This window comes from Hypanus sabinus, chromosome 7 (genome assembly GCF_030144855.1).
Source record: "Hypanus sabinus isolate sHypSab1 chromosome 7, sHypSab1.hap1, whole genome shotgun sequence".
NCBI lineage: Eukaryota > Metazoa > Chordata > Chondrichthyes > Myliobatiformes > Dasyatidae > Hypanus > Hypanus sabinus.
Genome location: NC_082712.1, coordinates 9,519,538 through 9,537,660, shown reverse-complemented (window position 1 = coordinate 9,537,660; position 18,123 = coordinate 9,519,538). Strand labels below are relative to the sequence as shown.

Genomic DNA, 18,123 nt, shown 5'->3' with positions numbered 1-18,123 from the left:
TACTTAGACACATGGGTGAAAGAAAAATGGAGGGTTATGTGGGTGGGAAGGGTTAGATTGATCTAGGGGTAGGTTAGAAAGTCAGCACAACATTGTGGGCCAAAGGGCCTGGACTGTTCTGTACTGGTCCATATTCTATATTCTAAGACATGAATCTGGGGAAGTGCTGTTGGAGTGTGTTGTAAAGGGTAGGCTGGTCTCCCACTCTGACCACACCACTCCCAAGCCTGGCCTGCTGTGTATGTGGACAATAGTGGGGCAGTCTCGGACCAGAGGGCACAGCCTCAGAATAGAGGGCTGTCCCTTTAGAACAGAGATGAGGAGGAATTTCTTTAGCTGAATGGTCGTGAATCTGTGGAACTTCTTTGCCACAGATGGCTGTGGAGATCAAGCCACTTGAGTACATTTAAGGCAGAGGTTAGTTGGCTCTTGATTAGTAAGGAAGTCAATAGAGAAGACAGGTGAATGGGGTTGAAAGGGAAAACAAATCAATCAATGACAGCATGGTGGAGCAGAATCAATAGGTTGAATGGCCTGATGCCACTACTATGTCTTATGGTTTTCTATCTGGCAGAGCCTAATTCAGACTTCAGGAATGTGGGCATTTTCTTTGAAATTCCGTGAATTCAAGATCTTGTTCTTAATCGGTTGAATTGAACCCCAGAGTTAACCTCACTGTAACCGTACAGCGTAGTAGTGCAGATGTGAGCCCTGAGCGGCTTCAGTCTGAGTGAAGTTGAAACCTGTCATTTACCTAGAGGCACAAGGGACTGCAGACGCCGAGAATCATGAATCAAAGGCGGGAGGGAACTTAGCAGATCAGACAGCACCTGTGGAGGAAAACAGACAGCCTTTATTTTGATTTGAGATCCTTCACCAGGATTCGCACCTCCACAAATGATACTGGCCTGTTGAATTCTTCCAGCCTATTCATTTATTTATTTATTGAGAGATACAGCGCGGAACAGGCCCTTCCAACAACCCACCTATTTTACCCGAGCCTAATCGCAGGACAATTTACAATGACCCATTAACCTTCTAACCTGTAGTCGGGAGGAAACCAGAGCACCCGGAGGAAACCCACGCGCACACGGAAAGAAACATAGGAACTTGCTTACAGAGGACTCCGCACGCCTACATCCGGAGCTGAAATAGCGCTGTGCTAACCTCTACACGACCTTCTGTGCGAAGCTGTAATGTGTTTAGTCTGATTTAATTAAAGATGTCAACCCAGTTTGCCTGAAGACTTGGTCTCAGTCACAGGGCTTGAGCTGAATATTCTGTAATCAGCAATGTTTTGGATGAAGACTTGTAATTAATTACACAGTGTTGAAGCCTAGGATCTGTAGAAACTATCTTCCCATAATCCTTCAGCTAGTTCGGAATCAGAATCAAGTTTAATGTTCACTGGCGTGTGCTGTCTAATTTGATGTCTTGCAGCAGTAGTACATGGCAATACAGTCATTCATTGAATGCCAGGTCATATGCCATGGGCAGTCATGGTCTTTCCATGACCATGATTGTTCTTGGCAAACTTTTTCTACAGAAGTGGTTTGCCATTGCCTTCTCCTGGGCAGTGCCTTTACATTCCAGGTGACCCCAGCCATTATCCATACTCTTCAGAGATTGTCTGCCTGGCATCAATGGTAGCATTACCAGGGCTTGCGATATGCACCGGCCGCTCATACGATCATCCGCCGCCTGCTCCCTGTACTCCTGCCGAGTATTTCGTTGCCACAGATGTAGTCCAATTTAATGTCCATTGGAGAGCAGAATGGACGGGAGAGCCGGTCGGCTAGGGCTTGCTTTTTTCCTGGTACGGACTCCTGCCCGCTCGCCTCCTCGCACAACACTTACGACGTCCCCACCTCCGGCCACCGGCATCAGGCGACTCCAAGGACAGCAGGCCCGATTCCCTCAGCAAGCAGACATTGGACATCAGAATGGACAGGAGGGCCAGCCGACGAGGGCTTGCTTTTTTCCTGGCACGGACTCCTGCCTGCTCGCCTCGCTTCCGCTTCCTCGCACACCGCTCACGACGTCCCCAAATCCGGCCACCAGCGTCAAGTGACTCCGAGGACAGCAGGCCCGATTCCCTCAGCAAGCCGAGGTCGCGCAATCTACCCAGCAGATTTTCATGAAGGATTGTTTTTGGGCAAACTCTGTATTGTAGCAGTATCTGGAGATGGTAGATAGTCACTCTGTTATCCACTGCCCTAAACCCTAATTGTACCTTAAAATTAAATTTAAAAAACTAACTTAAAGTAGCACCAGACCCAAAAGGCCGCTGCTGTCGTGCGCCGCGCTGCCTACATGTGATGTCTCCTCTCAGCTGAATTGAAGAATCTGTAATTTGCTTTTAAAAATCACTGATTGAACTGACCGTGAGTTCTGAGCCTTGAGCACTGGTATCAAATGAAAATGAGTATCAACCTGCCTGAGAAAGAACAACAGGAGCAGCAGAAATGACCCTGATCCAGATTCAAAGACCAAAGAGCATAACACATCGGAGCAGGAGTAGGCCATCTGGCCCATGGAGTCTGTTCTGCCATTTCATCATGGCTGATTTATTGCCCCTCTCAAACCCCATTCTCCTACCTTCTCCCTGTAACCTTTGACACCCTGACTAATTCTGAACCTATCAACCTCCACTTTAAATGTACTCGATGAGTTGGCCTCCACAGCGTTTGCGGCAATGGATTCTACAGGTGCACCACCCTCTGGCTAAAGAAATTCTAACTCATCTCTTTTCTAAAGGGGCATCCCTCTGTTTTCTAAAGGAGCTGTACCACCTGGTCGCAGACTCTCCCACAGTTGGAAGAATCCTCTGTTTCATGTTGTGGGAGAACCTAGAGCTCAGGGGTATAGTTACTTATTCAGTGGGTTCACGGGTAGACAGGGTGAAGAAGGCGTTTGCTAACATTCCCCTTCATCAGTCAGGCCAGTGAGCATAGAAGCTGAGACGTTGTGGTGCATTTGTACAGGACGCTGTTGAGGCTGTAATGGTCCCCTTGCAAGAGGAAAGATGTTAATTTGCACTTTATCATGTTATACCTTCTCAGTAGCTTTTACACTTTATTGTGCATTGTTATTGCTTTTCCTTGTTCCAGATCAAAGCATTGTGCAATGATTTGATCTGCATGAAGATCTGTTTCCCAGAGTAGAAATGTTCAACACCAGAGGGGGTAGATTCAGAGTGGATGTCAGGGGGTAAGTTCAGAATCAGAATCAGAATCCTTTATTATCGCCAAGTATGAGGACACATACAGGGAATTTGATGCCGGTTTCCCTGAGCTCCCTCTCTACAGAATTAAAAGCAAACAAAAACAATAGTGCAAGTAATCATGAACTATGTACAATGAGGTCCACCTCACTGAATGTACAAGTGTTCATAAGACTAATGGCATACAGAAAGAAACTGTTCTTGTACCTATTTGTTCTGGCATACAGTGATTTAAAGCGCCAACCAGAAGGAAGGAGTTGGAACAGGTGATGTCCAGGGTGTGATGGGTCTACAATAATGCTGCTTGCTCGCTTCCTGACTCTAGATGCATATAAGTCCTGGATCGAGGGCAGCTTCACACCAATAATCCTTTCCGCAACCGTGACGGTTCTTTGGAGTCTATTCTTATCTTGTTTGGTAGTTGATCCAAACCAGACAGTGATGGACGAACAGAGAACGGACTGGATTATTCCTGAGTAGAATTGAATCAGCAGCTCCTGAGGCAGGTTGTACTTCCCGAGTTGAGTGCCCTGCCTGATATGGTGGTAGATGTTTAGATAGGCACATGAATGGAGAGATATGGACATGGTGTAGGTAGAATGGCTCAGTGTTTGAGTGTTTTTGATTTGCCTTTTAGCTAGTTCAGCACAACAATGTGGGCCAAAGGGCCTGTTCCCATGCTGTACTATTTTCACTACGTGACAGTAATAAACCAATACCAATTAAGTGGGAGGCACCATAGCATAGTGGTTATGGCAGTCACTTTATAATGCTGGTGATCACCAATCAGGGTTTGATTCTTGTTGCTGTCTATAAGGAGTTTGTATGTTCTCTCCGTGACCGCATGGGCTTCCTCTGGATGCTTTCATTTCCTCCCATATTGCAAAGACGTATGGTAAGGCTTGGAGTTAGTGAGTTGTGGGCAAGCTATGTTGACGCAGGAAGTGTGGCAACACTTTCAGGCCTGTCCCCAGCGCAATCCCCGCTGACTTGATTTGATACAAGTGACAGATTTCACTCTACGCTTCAATGTACAAGAGAACATAAAACTGATCTCCTCTCTTTGCCAATTAAAATGGAAATATTGCAGAAACGATTTACAAGGATGTTGCCAGGACTGAGTAATAATAAGGAGAGGTTGAACAGGTTAGGAGTCTATACTTTGGAGTGTAGGAGAAATGAGAGATGATTTTATAGAGGTGTGCAACATCGTGAGGGCCATAGATAGGATAAATGTTTTTTTTCTGTCATTTTTTGGGAATCAAGACCCCAAGAGTTTAGAGGAAGGATCTTGATGGCAATTTTTCTTTCTGCAAAGGGTGGTATATATATGGAATGAGCTGCCAGAGAAAATGGTTGAGGCAAGTACAACTTGTAAAAGAGGGCAGTTTGCTCGGGAGAGCACGCGCAGAGTCGCCAATTACCGGCGCCATCTTGTAAAAAAAGTTGGACAGGTATATGGATTGGAAAGGTTTAGAGCAGGAGTTCCTTACCTGCAGTCCACAAAATCCTTGGTTAATGGTAGGGATCCATGGCATAAAAAAAAGATTGGGAACCCTTTGTTCAGAAGTTTATGGATCAAATGCTGTCAGATTTAGTTACTTTAGATGGGGCATCTCAATCAGCATGGACCAGTTGGGCTGAAGGGCCTGTTTCATTGCTGTATGACTCTATCCAGTTTAAAGTGAAGATTGCCACTCCCCAAGTTTGGGGTGAAGATTAATACGCATCCAGTTGGCTTGTACTAAAGACTAATTTAAGCCAAGACAAATTACTGCTGGATCCAGATGTTTCTGTGATCCAAAGGTTCTTCAGAAGTCAAGAATGAGGCATAAAACTAGTTCCTTAGGATTGTTTTATTAAGTGTTACAAGGACAAAGAACAAAGAAAAGTCTCAGAAAAGGTAATTGCAGTATTTTCATATTCAGTCTGGAGATACTGAAAACTCCAGTGCTAAAGAAGCCAGAGATTCAAGCCGTGTGACACCTACTGTTGAAAACTAAGAGTTCTAGCAAAGTACAGAAGCAACTGCACGGTTACTTCAGAAGCAACTGGGGCACCACAGTAGCATAGTGGTCAATGTGATGCTATTACAACTTTGGGGTGTTGGAATTCGAAATTTAATTCTGAAGCAGTCTGTAAGGAGTTTGTACATTCTCCCCGTGATCGCTTGGATTTCCTCTGGGTGCTCCGGTTTCCTCCCACATTCGAAAGGTGTACCAGTTAGTAGGTTTACTGTCCTTTAAGTAAGCTAGGGTTAAATAGGTGGGTTGCTGGGCGGCATCAGAAGGTCCTGTACTACGCTGAATCTCTAAATAAAATAAGTTGCAACTGTACTGTAATTACTTGAAAATTCACCAAACAATTACACGTATGTGGGTGATTATATAAAAATACAAGCAAGCATAGGAAAGCTAAATCACAAGGAAAATAACAATTCTACACCCTAATCCTTATCTGCTTGCTGAGTAGAAAAGAATTACAATTTGTTGAAAGGTTTTTCACCTGATGTCGCCTCTTTGTTTGTCCTTGGTGGTGTGTCAGAGAATACAGTAAGTGTGACAAGGATACTGTAATGACAGTAATGACTTAAGTGCGGCAAGTGTTTTATTAGGAGAGAGGTAAGCAGCCTGAACATTGCTCAGTTAGTACCGTAACTGATGAGGGGTGTTGAGACACTGCCTACCAAACACAATGACTGCTCTATCAAAGTGTTGGTATTTTTAATAAAACCACTCCTCAGGCTCTGCATACAGCCTTCCAAAATCACGCATAGATGACATTTATATAACAGAAAGTGCCAGGTCAAGCAGTGTCTGTGGAGAAAGAAAAACAGTTGATGCATCAGGTCTGGAATGCGGTCAGAACTGAGGGGTTTTGTGTGCAACTGTGTGTGGGGACAATTACACAGCAAATTATTCCTCCTGGTTTTATTGAGGGTTGCTTGGTTTCTGTGGCGGACAGACCCTACTTGATGAGTTATGTTACTTTAGTAAGTTTGATGAAACATTGTGTGAAGGCATCTTCATCTACATAAACAGTATTTGTTGTTGAAAGCTTGTCATCCTTGGTGCTGTGTGATAACATAATGGAGAGGGGCCATCCACTCCATATTCCTGGTTAATTCAGAGTGGTTTAGAGGGATACGATCCAGACTTGGGAAATAAGACTAGAACAGAGAAATTAGAGCAGTATAGCAGAGTACAGGCCCTTCAGCCCACAAAGTTGTGCCAACCTTTTAACCTACTCTAAGATCAATTTAACCCTTGCCTCCCACATATAGTAGCCGTATAGTAGTGTTGGCACATGGCCAAGTGGTTAAGGCATTCATCTAGTGATCTGAAGGTCCCTAGTTCAAGCCTCAGCTGAGGCTGCATGTGTGTCCTTGAGCAAGGCACTTAACCACACATTGCTCTGCGATGACACTGGTGCCTAATTGCTCTGCGATGACACTGGTGTATGGGTCCTAATGCCCTTCCCTTGGACAACATCGGTGGCGTGGAGAGAGAAGGCTTGCAGTTTGGGCAATTGCCGGTCTTCCATAAAAAAAACCTTGACCAGGCTTGCGCCCTGGGAACCTTCTAAGGCGCAAATCCATGGTCTATCGAAACTAACGGAGGCCTACATACATACATACTACAGTAGCCGTCCATTTTTCTTTCATCGATGCGCCTATCTAAAAGTCTCTCAAATGTCCCTAATGTATCTGCCTCTGGCACTATGCTTGGCAAGGCACACCACACATCCACCACTCTCTGTGTAATAACATAAGGGAAAGGGCACTGAGGAGAGTGGTAGAACAGAGGGATCTAGGAATACAGACCCATAAGTCCTTGAAAATGGCATCACTGGTAGATGGGGTCATAAAGAAAGCAATTGGCATATTAATAATAAGAAGAACTTTTTAAAAATAGCACCTTGCACAGATTAAGATGCAGGTTCAACATGCTTTACATAGATTATAAAGATAAATCAATATAATCATAAAAATATGAGACAAGATTAAAAGTCATATGTAAAGACAAAGATTGCAGTTATAGAATAAAATGTAATTGACTATAGCAAATTTTATAATCAACATCAACAAGCATTAAGTAATCCAGTAAATAGGCTGAATTAAGAAAGTAGGATTTTAGAAGTGTTTTGAAATGTTGCACCGTTCCAGCCTGGTGTATCTCAGTCAATCGAGTATTTCAGATTTTTGGTGCATAAGAGCAAAATGCCGCATCATCATTGGCCTTCATAAACTGGAGTACCGAGTACAGGAGATGTGATGTTATGTTGAAGTTGTATCAGATGTTGGTGAGGTCAAATTTGGAGTATTGTGTGCAGTTCTAGTCAGCTGCCTACAGGAGTGAGACCTTATTCCCTGGAGCATAGGAAAATGAGTGAGATTTGGTAAATGTATACAAGGGTGTAGATAGGGCAAATGCAAGCTAGCTTTTTACACTTAAGTTAGGTGAGACTAGAACTAGAGGTCATGGGTCATGGGTTAAGGGTGAAAGGTAGAATGTTTAAAGGGAACACCTTCACTCAAAGGGTGGTGAGAGTGTGAAATGAGCTGCCAGCACAAGTGGTGCATGTGGTTTAGATTTCAACATTGAAGAGAAGTTTGCTAGGTACTTGGATAGGAGCTGTGGTCTGGGTATAGGTCGATGAGACAAGGCAGCCTAACAGTTTAGCATGGGCTAGATGGATCAAAGGGCCAGTTTCCGTGCTGTAGTGTGGTATGATTCTGGAGGATCTGCAGCTTGTTCCATATTCCTGGTCACTTCAGTGGTTCAGAGGGATAAGGGCCATACGCCGACAAATGTGACTAGGTTAGATGGGACTCTGGGCCAGCATGAGCCAGCTGGGCTGAAGGATCTGTATGACTCCCGAGACCATTTGATATGAATAGGAGATTGGCTAACTTACAGAAACCAGTACTGAGATAAATGGGGGCATTTTTGGACTGTCATTCATTTTCAAGGTATCAGTTCAAAGTTCAAAGTAAATTGTCTGTTTATAATCCACACAGATGTATTAAGTGAAGGGATCAACTCCACCATAGCCGCATTTGCTGATGATACAGTACAAGTTGTGAGGAGTCCACGGAGGGACATAGATAGGTTGGTTAAGGGGTAGGAAAATGCCAGATGGAGTGAGAAAGCATGAGGTTATCCACTATGATTAAAAAGTAAATTGTAACTTAAATGGAATAAGATTCCAAAATATTATGGTAGAAAAGGATTTGGGAAAGCTTGTACATAAAACTTAAAATGTTGGTCTGCAAGTAATTGGTTTCCTGAACCAGGGTGGATAACTTCACTCACCTCCAAAATGAACTGTTCACTGAACACAACCTATGGATTCATTTCCAAGGAGTCTCAATACTATTTATTACTTGTTTACATTTTTGTATTTGTACAATTTGTTGTCTTTTGCACGTTGGATGTTTGTCCATCTTTGCTTGTGTAGTTTTTCATCGATTCTATTGTGTTCCATTGAACCCACTGCAAATGTCCACAAGAAAATGGATCTCAGGGGAGTGTATGGTGACATATATGTACTTTTGAAAAAATTTACTTTGAACTTTTAAAGCACGTACTGTACCACCAGGCTCAAGGACAGCTTCTCTCCCACTGTTATAAGACTATGGAATAGTCCCCTAGTGTGATAAAATTGACTCCTGACCTCACGATCACTCCTCAGGGCCTTGGCACTCTGTAACTGTAACACTTTACTCTGCATCCTGGCTTCCTTTCCAGTCCAGATGAAGGTTTGCAACTCCAGCACACTGGCTGTTTATTCCCCTCCACAGATGCTGCCTGACCTGCTGCGTTCCTTCTGTATTTTGTGTGTGCTACTCTGAATTCTGTTATTTATTGTTCTCCCTTGTTATTACCTTGATGGATTGTTGTCATGAAATTATCTGTGTGGTTTATTATTGTCGCATGTACCGAAGTGGAGTACACAAGCGTTACCTTCCCATTGCCCCTGCACCTTGGTACAACGTGACGATACTAAATCAGCTCCGCAGTTTAAGATCTGCACCAAGGGAAGACTGAGTCGCTCCTCCTTTTATCTTGCCGCAGGCTCCTGTTTCTGGGTGGCAGTCCTGGACGGGAACGTGGTGGGCATCGTAGCTGCCCGAAGCCACGAGGACGACAACACGGTGGAACTGTGCCGCATGTCGGTGGACTTTGACCAGCGGGGCAAGGGCATCGCCAAGGCACTGGGCCGCAAGGTGCTGGAGTTCGCCGTGCTCAACAACTACTCGGCCGTGGTGCTGGGCACCACCGCCGTTAAGGTGGCTGCCCACAAGCTGTACGAGTCGCTGGGCTTCAGACACGTGGGCGTCACTGACCACTATGTGCTCCCCGGGATGACTCACTCGATGCTGGAGCGTATCTTCTTCCAAGTGCGCTACCATCGCTACCGGCTGAACCTTCGCGAGGAGTAAAGCCTACACTCGCACCCCTAACTCCTCCTCCTCCTCCACCCTCCCTCTCCCCTCTAGAGCGCCAATCCCTCGACTATTTTCCGTCCCCTGTCTCCCACCCCACACCCCCAGGACCTTCCTATTTCTGTCACGGGATGAGGGTCCCCCTGATCTTCCCCACCCTGTGGTCACCGGCTGCTTCCCCTCACCAGTACCCTCGAGAGACCTGGGGAACGTTGGTGAGGAGGAGTCTCTCTCCCACCTCCATCCCTGCCCTCCCCTCAATCCACCACCCCAGGAGAAAAAGAAAACACGGACAGACAGCAGGCGTTCAAGATCCACTGCCGAGGGTCTTCGAACCGAGGCACCTAACTCACCGAGTCAGGGCAGCTCATACACCCACAAGCAAAGAGAACTGTCGCTCATGCCACATAATGTAGTGGCAGCAAACACTGCAAGGGTGTCGTGTGTATGTGTGTGAGAGAGAGAGAGAATGACAGAGAAGAGAGGGGGTGGGGATTTCATTGGGGGTCGATCACATGCACTTAATACCACCCTCGTCCCCCACTATCGTCTCCCTGATCCTCACAACCTTCACTTCACCACTATTTTTTGAAGATCAAATTTTGTTGGGGGATTTTTAAATATATCAAACCTGATAAGTCTGGCTTTGCTCTGTTGCTGGAGGGGTGTGAGAGCAGTGCCAGTCATTTGCAGAAAGGTCGTGCCTGACCTCGGCGGTTAACTGGCCCATGGGCTTTGAACAGACGTGGGCTCCTACAGGAAGTTGCATGATCGGATGTACCACAACGTGAGAGAGAGAGAGAGAGAGAGAGAGAGAGAGAGAGGGAGAGAGAGAGAGAGAGAGAGAGAGAGAGAGAGAGAGAGAGAGAGAGAGAGAGAGAGAGAGAAATAAGGTGCATCCAACACCATTGACTGTTATTTCCATTGTCTTCAGAAGCCAACAAGATTGAGACAGTCGCAGACCCCATATTGTATACTGTAAAATAGACAATTCTTCTACATTCCTCTCACCTTCTCCCCCATATCCCCTCCATTCTACACATGTTCATCCCTTTGCATGTGCTCTGGAATATCTGTGCTGCTTCTGTGTTTTATTTTCCTGCCTCTCTATGAACCGTGCTTGCACTGAATGATGTCATTTGAGCAGATGGAGGCTGTGGTTTCTATGGGAATAGATCTGCTCCCCCCCCACCCGCCACTGACACCCATAACACCCCTCCCCACCACTACCACCATTAACATCAACAGAGTCCAGAGAATGGAAAGTAGGGGAGAGGAAATGTGGCTCTTGCAAATAAAAAAAATGCTATTACAACACAAAACGACATAAGCAAAAAAAATCTTATTAATTACTAATAGTAGTTGTGATTGGTCTCTGCAGCCTTGCTTAGTGTTGCTATGGTAGTTGCTTTAATGACATCAAACTTGTGATTCGTAGAATGCAGAAGCAATGCAATTTGGCATGTCTGTACCGAGTGTATGTGTACAGTGCCTGCCTGAATATTGAGGCAAAGGATATAACTCCTTCCTCATGAAATAAAGACATGTATATTTTAACAGAAACCTTCCTCTTGCATGCCGAATGTCTGTCTTGAATTCAGAAATTCAACGAGAAACAAAAAAAGGGGTAGCTGAATTTTAACAATGGAAATGTGTAAATATATACATATTATATAAAAAGCTTTCTGGAAATGCACTTCAGAAATTCTCTAGAGACGCAGGCCCTCGATGATTTGTAAAGGAAGATGTTTGTTTCTGTATTTTCTAATAGAAATATGAAGTGTGATGTGTGTAAAATAAGATACTTTTTCAAAGTCATTTCCTGTTTAAAGAACAAAGATCGGATTGTTTTGTTTATTTTTATTACATTGCTGTGTTCAGAGAAATATCAAAAAAAAAGTAGGCACAAGACAATTTTGTTTTTTCTAAGATTCAGATTTTATTGGCAATGAATATTTCTTAGCTTTTAATGTACAGATAAGCTGTGGAAAAATTAGAGGTGTTCTGACTACTCACTTTAGTCCAAATTCTCCTTTGAATCATTTTTCTGTGGACAGACTTCACCTGACTGGTGATCTTTGGCGTGGTTTTCAGTTATCAGGTTTCCTTTGGCTCCAGCACCCACTCACAGTCAATGCCTGTGCATGGCAGTCAGTGGGATCTGGATGAATCATAACTTTCTAAGCTAAAAAAAAAGATAAGATTGTGTTGTGTTTATCTTTTCCGAGTCTAGTTTTGGATTACAGAATTCAGTTTCTCTCCCCTGCCTTTCCAGATCACCAGCCAGCAGTTTTTGTGACATGATAGCATAATGGTTAGGTTACTGGATTAGTAACCAGAGACCTGGACCAATGATCAAGAGACATGAGTTCAAATCTAACCACGGCAGCTGTGTGAATTTAAATAAAAATAATTAAAATATCCATTTAAGAAAGGAATTTTTAAAAGTCCATCTGGTTCAATAATGTCCTTTTAGGGCAAAACAAAATCTTCTCTTCTGACATGTGAAACATATCAGCATGGTTATCTTTTAATTCCCAGAGATAATTAGGGGTGGGCAATAAAATGTGTGAGTCTACTCGGCAGACTAGGCTAGGAATAACAGTTCAGCACTGACTAGATGGACTGAAGGGCCTGTTTCTGTACTGTAGCGTTCTATGACTTCTTAGTTTAGTAATACCCAAAATGAGAGGTTCAGAGAGCATGGTGCTTGACATATAATTGAGACCCATATCTCAAATATGTTGGGAATGAAAGAAGATCGGTACTTGTGGACTTGCCTCTGTGCGAATCCAGCTTTGATTTTCCAAGAGGTGACTTCCGAACGGCTTTCACCATGGCATATGTTTCACATGTGTTCATTTAAAAGTGAGCTGACTCAGATGCATCTTGCTTTGCACAGTGCTCAGAGTCACCTGAGTTACCTTCAAGCCTGGAATCCAGGGGATTGCAGTCTTCTGAGATTTGGCCTGTAATCTCAATGCGGTGTTTCCTGGGCTGGTTGTACGTACATCCAGAAGTAGAAGGTGACTTTGAATGTTCTGCTATGTTGACCAAGGTGAACCTCTGACTTTAGTGTAACTGCTTTGAATTGCTAGTTGGCTGCTGTTCAAATTGACTGTAAAATCAAATGAAAGATTTGAAGACTGTTGGTCACTGGACTCAGTTTGGATTCGCACCTCTGTCAACTATTCTCCCAACTCAGCTCTTTCTTGGAAAGAAATCATTCTCCACTTTTGTTGCCTCTCCTCAACTGTAAGACTGTCCTACCCTGGGATTAACTACCCTCAGCTCTGGGGAATTAGGAGGAAACCTTCTTGGTTCTGGGTCTTTGATTTGGGTGCATGGAACAGAATAACGAAGATAGGTTAGCCATCTCATGCCAATATCTTCGTCAATTAAAAGCACATAAATATATATAGTATGTTGATGGTCCATTGGTATGAAACTAGTGCTTTGAAGGACTATAATGCCTTATAGTCTATTAATTATATTGGGTCTATAAATTATATTGGGTTGGGAGCTTTTTCACACATGGGACAGATGCCAAGGACCATCTCAGATGCTGACTGTGCTTATAATGGACAGGCTGCCATTAGCTTATTGCAACTGTAAGACTGAAAAAAGGCTTTTGGTGCCCTCCCCATGTGACCATACTGCATCTCATCTGGTGCGGTACTGAGTTAAGGAGACCGTGAAGGAAGGCACTGTGAAGTTCATATCATTAGAATAATAATGGTATGAGTGGAAGTGGTGTTGGTTGGGAGGGGCCTGAGCAAGAGAGATGGACTCCTATTAAGCAGAGGTGGAATGGGGGTAGGAGAGGATGGGCAGGGGGAGAGAGAGGTTCAGCATTAAGCAGTGGTGGTTGGGGAGAGGAGAGGTGACCAGAATTTGTCTGGTGAGATGGAGAAGGATTGGGGATGAACAGAATAAGAGGACTAACACAAACAAAGTGCTGGAGGAACTCAGCAAGTCAGTCAACATTTATGGAGGAGAAATAACTTCAGATGTTTTGGGCCAAGACCCTTCATCAGGATTGGAAAAGAAGGGGGCAGAAATAAAGAGATGGGGTTGGGAAGGAGTACAAGCTGACAGGTAATAGGTGAAACCAGGTAAGGGGAACAATGGGTGGGTGGCAGAAGGGGATGAAATAAGAAGTTAAGAAGGGATAGGTGGAAGAAGTAAAGGTCTGAAGAATTAAGAATCTGATATGAGAGGAGAGTTGACTAAGTGAGAAAGGGAAGGAGGAGGGGGGCCAGAGGGAGCTGATGGGCAGATAAGAAGGAGTGAGAAGGGAATTGAATGGGGAATGGAAAAAGAGAGAAGGGGGAGGGGAGAAATTACCATAATTAGGGCAAGGGTAGGGTGGAGGAGAGATGTCCCATATTGGGTAGAGATGAGGTGTGGGAAGAGAGTACAGATCATCAGTATTAGACAGAGCAGGGGGTGGGAGAGTGTTGGACAGAATGGTTTGGTGATGAGACCATCATATTGGGCAGAAATGGGGTAGGGGAAGTCTAGACGTCACCAGTACAACCCTTCATATTGTGTTCTGAGCAAGCACTTTATGTTGAACAGAATGGAACTTCTCTCCATATCACCATTTCATGGACATTATCCTTCTTGTCCAGCATGCTCTTGGCCTGCTAAAAATCTCCACTGGAGGCCAGGTAACATTCAGGATCATACTCAAAAGCTGAGTACCTCAACCCCTCTGATACAGCCCAGAGATGGTCAGGTCCGATTCTGTCATGTTAATACCATTTCATCCCAGTGAGTAATGATTTTCGGGAAGGAAACAAGAAACACCAGAGTTAGTACTCAACAATAAGCCACCTTTGGAAAGTGAACAACCACTCCTTTCTAAATATATTACTGTGGAGGCAGAGATGAGAAAATAGTTTCTACAACAGAGGAACTATTTAGCTCAGAAGCATGAGAATGCAGTCCACTCGTACATCGTTACTCTCTGAGCTGAAATTTATAAGTCTAATGTTCTTATATGGGGAGAAGGCAAGAGAATGAGGCTGAGAAGCAAAATAAATCAGTCATGATGGAACGGCAGAGCGGACTGGCCTAATTCTGCACCTGTGTCTTACAGTCTGTTGTCAGAGTGACAGTAACCCATTGAAAATATTAAACTCATGTAAAGAAAGAAGTTGTAAATAACCAGCAGGTCAGTGAGTGAGAAGGCAGGTAGACATCCTTAGAGTAATATGGAAACCTGCTGCATATCCCTGGACTGTACTGTTAAATACTGATCACTTAGATTTGTTTATAAGAAAATTTTTAAACGTGGGTCAGTGAGTGAGTTAGCGAGCAGAGGGGATTTTTGTTTTGGATGTGCTGTGAGATTATGTGTGCTGAGTGTTTCTATGTCCAGGTGCCACATTCCCGAAACATACCCTCTCACAATGTCATTCTTGTTTTCCCTGTTACAATTCGAGTTATGCTGCGTTGGCCCTTTTAGCCTTAACCGTCCTCTTCAGCAATAAGTGAGGTCGGGAGGTACCAGAAAACAGACTACAGACAGTGGTGAACACCTTTCAGTAATAAGTTTCTTTGCTAAATGATTTTAAGAGTCTGTCAGAAGCTGACTGTTTTTTAGCGATAAGACTGTGCTTTGTATTGAATATTGAACAATCATTTCTTGCTTTGAATGGAGTGTACATGCAAATATTCTCCATGATATTGGTATACAGACTGACTTCAAAGATACTTAATTTTCTAACATTCAACAAATTTCACAAAATATGTCAAGGATAATAAACCTGATTCTGATTTTGATTCTAACATTGTAGTTCAATCTATTAACTGGCACTTCAGATCCAAGACTTGGGTCAGTGGTCAGCCCTCCCATGCTGACAAGGGAGTTAGGAAGGATATACAGGGAAACCTGCTGGACACAGTGTGTGCAGAAACTTCTGCAACTCAGGAGTCTTTCACAGCCAGTACTTTTGAACTCATAGTGCAGGACAGAGAGGCCATTCAGCCCAACTCATCTATATGTACCTAAGCTAGTCCCAGTTACCAGCATTTGGCCCATATCCTTCTAAATATCCATGTATCTGTCCAAATGATTTATATGTTCTACCCACCTCTAACAACTTCCTCTGGAAGCTCATTCCACACACCCACCACATTTTGGGTGAAAAAGTTGCCCCTCAGGTCCCCTTTAAACCTTTCCCCTCTCAGGTTAAACCTGTCCCCTCTGGTGTTACACTCCCCTATCCTTGTGAAAAAAGACTAGGGCCATCCACCTTTTCTCTACTCCTCCTGACCTAATTGGGGTCTAATAGGTCATCCCTCCAGTTCCTTCGCTCCAGGGAAATGCTCTCAGCCTGTCTAGTCTGTTTTTACAACTCAAGCCCTCCAGACCCCTGGCAACATCTCTGTCTATCTTTCCTGCATCCTTTCCAGCTTACTGACATCCTTCCTATAGTGGGGACCAGACTGCACACCAAACTCTGAGGTTTCATCAACAGCTGATTTTGATTTGTGTTTGTGTGTGTGTGTGTGTGTGTGTGTGTGTGCACGTGACTCTGCAAGACATGGCTGTGTGCATGTGCGTGCGTGTGGTGTGTGTGTGTGTGTGTGTGTGACTGCGCGCGTGTGTGTGTGTGTGTGATTGTGCGTGTGTGTGTGACTGTGTGTCGGTATATGTGAATGGCTGTGATTGTGTGTGTGTGTGTGTGAGACTGTGTGTGTGTGTCTGTATGTGTGTGTGTGTGACTGCGCGTGTGTGTGTGTGTGACTGTGTGTCGGTATATGTGAATGGCTGTGATTGTGTGTGTGTGTGTGTGTGAGCTGAGGAAATGTGCTCCCGGGAATCCTCGGTTTTCTCCCCTGCAATCCACAAGGTCATTAGAAAAAGGAAGAGGCCATTCAGCCCTTTATGCCAGCTCTGCTCTTCAATAGTCATGAGAGGAGAGCTCCTTCACCACGCAGTCTACACCACCCCATCCTCAAAGACGAGGATGGCTGATAAATGCACAAGGAATAAAGCAAATACCACATCCTGTGCAACCTCACTGGTAACATCCTACCCATCAGACACTGTTCTTTATTGAGCCAGTTTGGCATCATATCCGCCCCACTCCCTCAGATCCCACAGGCATTTACTATTCTACCATGTGGGAGCTTGGCAAAAGCCTCACTTAAATTCATCTGACCTGAGAAGGGATGGATGGAATTAGGCCCAAAACATTACCTCTCCGTTTCACCCTTATACCGGTAAATTCACATGGGTCAAATTGCTAAACTGGTTTCTTACTGTCAGCCTAAAACAAAAGCTTCAAAATTGATGTAGAGGGAGAATTATGAAGTTGACCATGCTCCAGCTTTAAATACAGCCCTTTTGAATGTTGCATTCAGAAAACCTTTGCAAACTTTGGGAAAATATAATTATTTTAATTCGGAAATTCCCCGACCGTGGCAAGTGAATGCAACTGTCAATTACGGAAACTCAATTTAATATCTAGCTTCTTAATCATTGGAGAAAATTTGGAATGTACAATGAACTACTGTCAGCATATTTTTGCCCTTTGCATGTTATTGAGGTTGCTGCTGTAATTACCTCCATTTGGTGCACAAGAGTTTGAAACAGTGCCTGTCTTGCTTGACGGAGCCGATGTCAACGTCGCTAATAGTTTTGCACTGCACCACTGCTGGCAAATATTGTCCTGTTGATTCTTAGAACTGGTGAAGTAGGTGGTCCGTACATCCAACGCCCCTGGAGATTCTTCCTGCTGGTTGTATGCAAAGCCAGTGATCTACACATCCAACACCCTCCGTGATCTGCTGTAACCATGGGCAGACAGGAGGCAAGCACGGATGAGGAGGCTCCAGATAGCATCTGCAGGACTTTGGTTCCTGTCTGAAGACAGATACCATTTAGTCTTTCAACTTCCACCAGCAGCGAGAAACAATGTTGAATAAACTAAATGGTGATCTGCTTTTGGACAAACTCATGTAGAAATTACCAGTAATGGGCAGTGCAATGCTGGCTTTTGACTTAGCTGGGATAACGGCATACATTCCCATTGGAATTTTCTCATTCTGCTCCCACCCCCCAGCCTGGATGCCTCTTCTCCTGACTTGCTTCCTCTGAGCAGGCCTGAGACTGTCCAACCTTTCCTGGGTGGACCTCCCCAACCAGGACTGCAGTGCACTGCTCTCTCTGGTGTGACCAGGACTGGAGCAAGCTGCCTGTCAGGGGATTGGTGCTGCTGGGAGTGACGATTGGGGAAAGGGAACCCTGCCATTTCACCGTGTTGAAATGCATTGCCGGAGCTGAGTTTTTATACATTGGAACACGGCACTCAGTTGTATATCCCTGATTGTTCAGAACTGTGAACAATACCAATGTCCTGTTAATGAATGTACCACAGCCTTCCAGTGAAATGCACAATTGTAAAAACTGCAGCCGTCGGCAGTAAGTTCCCTAAGT

At 44.4% G+C, this 18,123-nt stretch overlaps 1 protein-coding gene across 3 annotated transcripts in view; it reads left to right on the top strand.

The window, feature by feature from the left end:
- nat8l (N-acetyltransferase 8-like) overlaps positions 1 to 18,123 on the top strand; it is a 72,614-nt gene that overhangs the window by 49,477 nt on the left and 5,014 nt on the right. For 2 of the 3 annotated variants that reach the window (XM_059974198.1, XM_059974197.1), the window contains one exon: positions 9,301 to 10,563. The exons of the other annotated variant lie outside the window; for it this stretch is intronic. In XM_059974198.1, coding sequence (XP_059830181.1) covers positions 9,301 to 9,668 — 368 coding nt within the window. In that variant the 3' untranslated portion in view covers positions 9,669 to 10,563. Of the gene's footprint in view, positions 1 to 9,300; positions 10,564 to 18,123 lie in introns of those variants that run through there. 3 annotated transcript variants of the gene reach the window in all.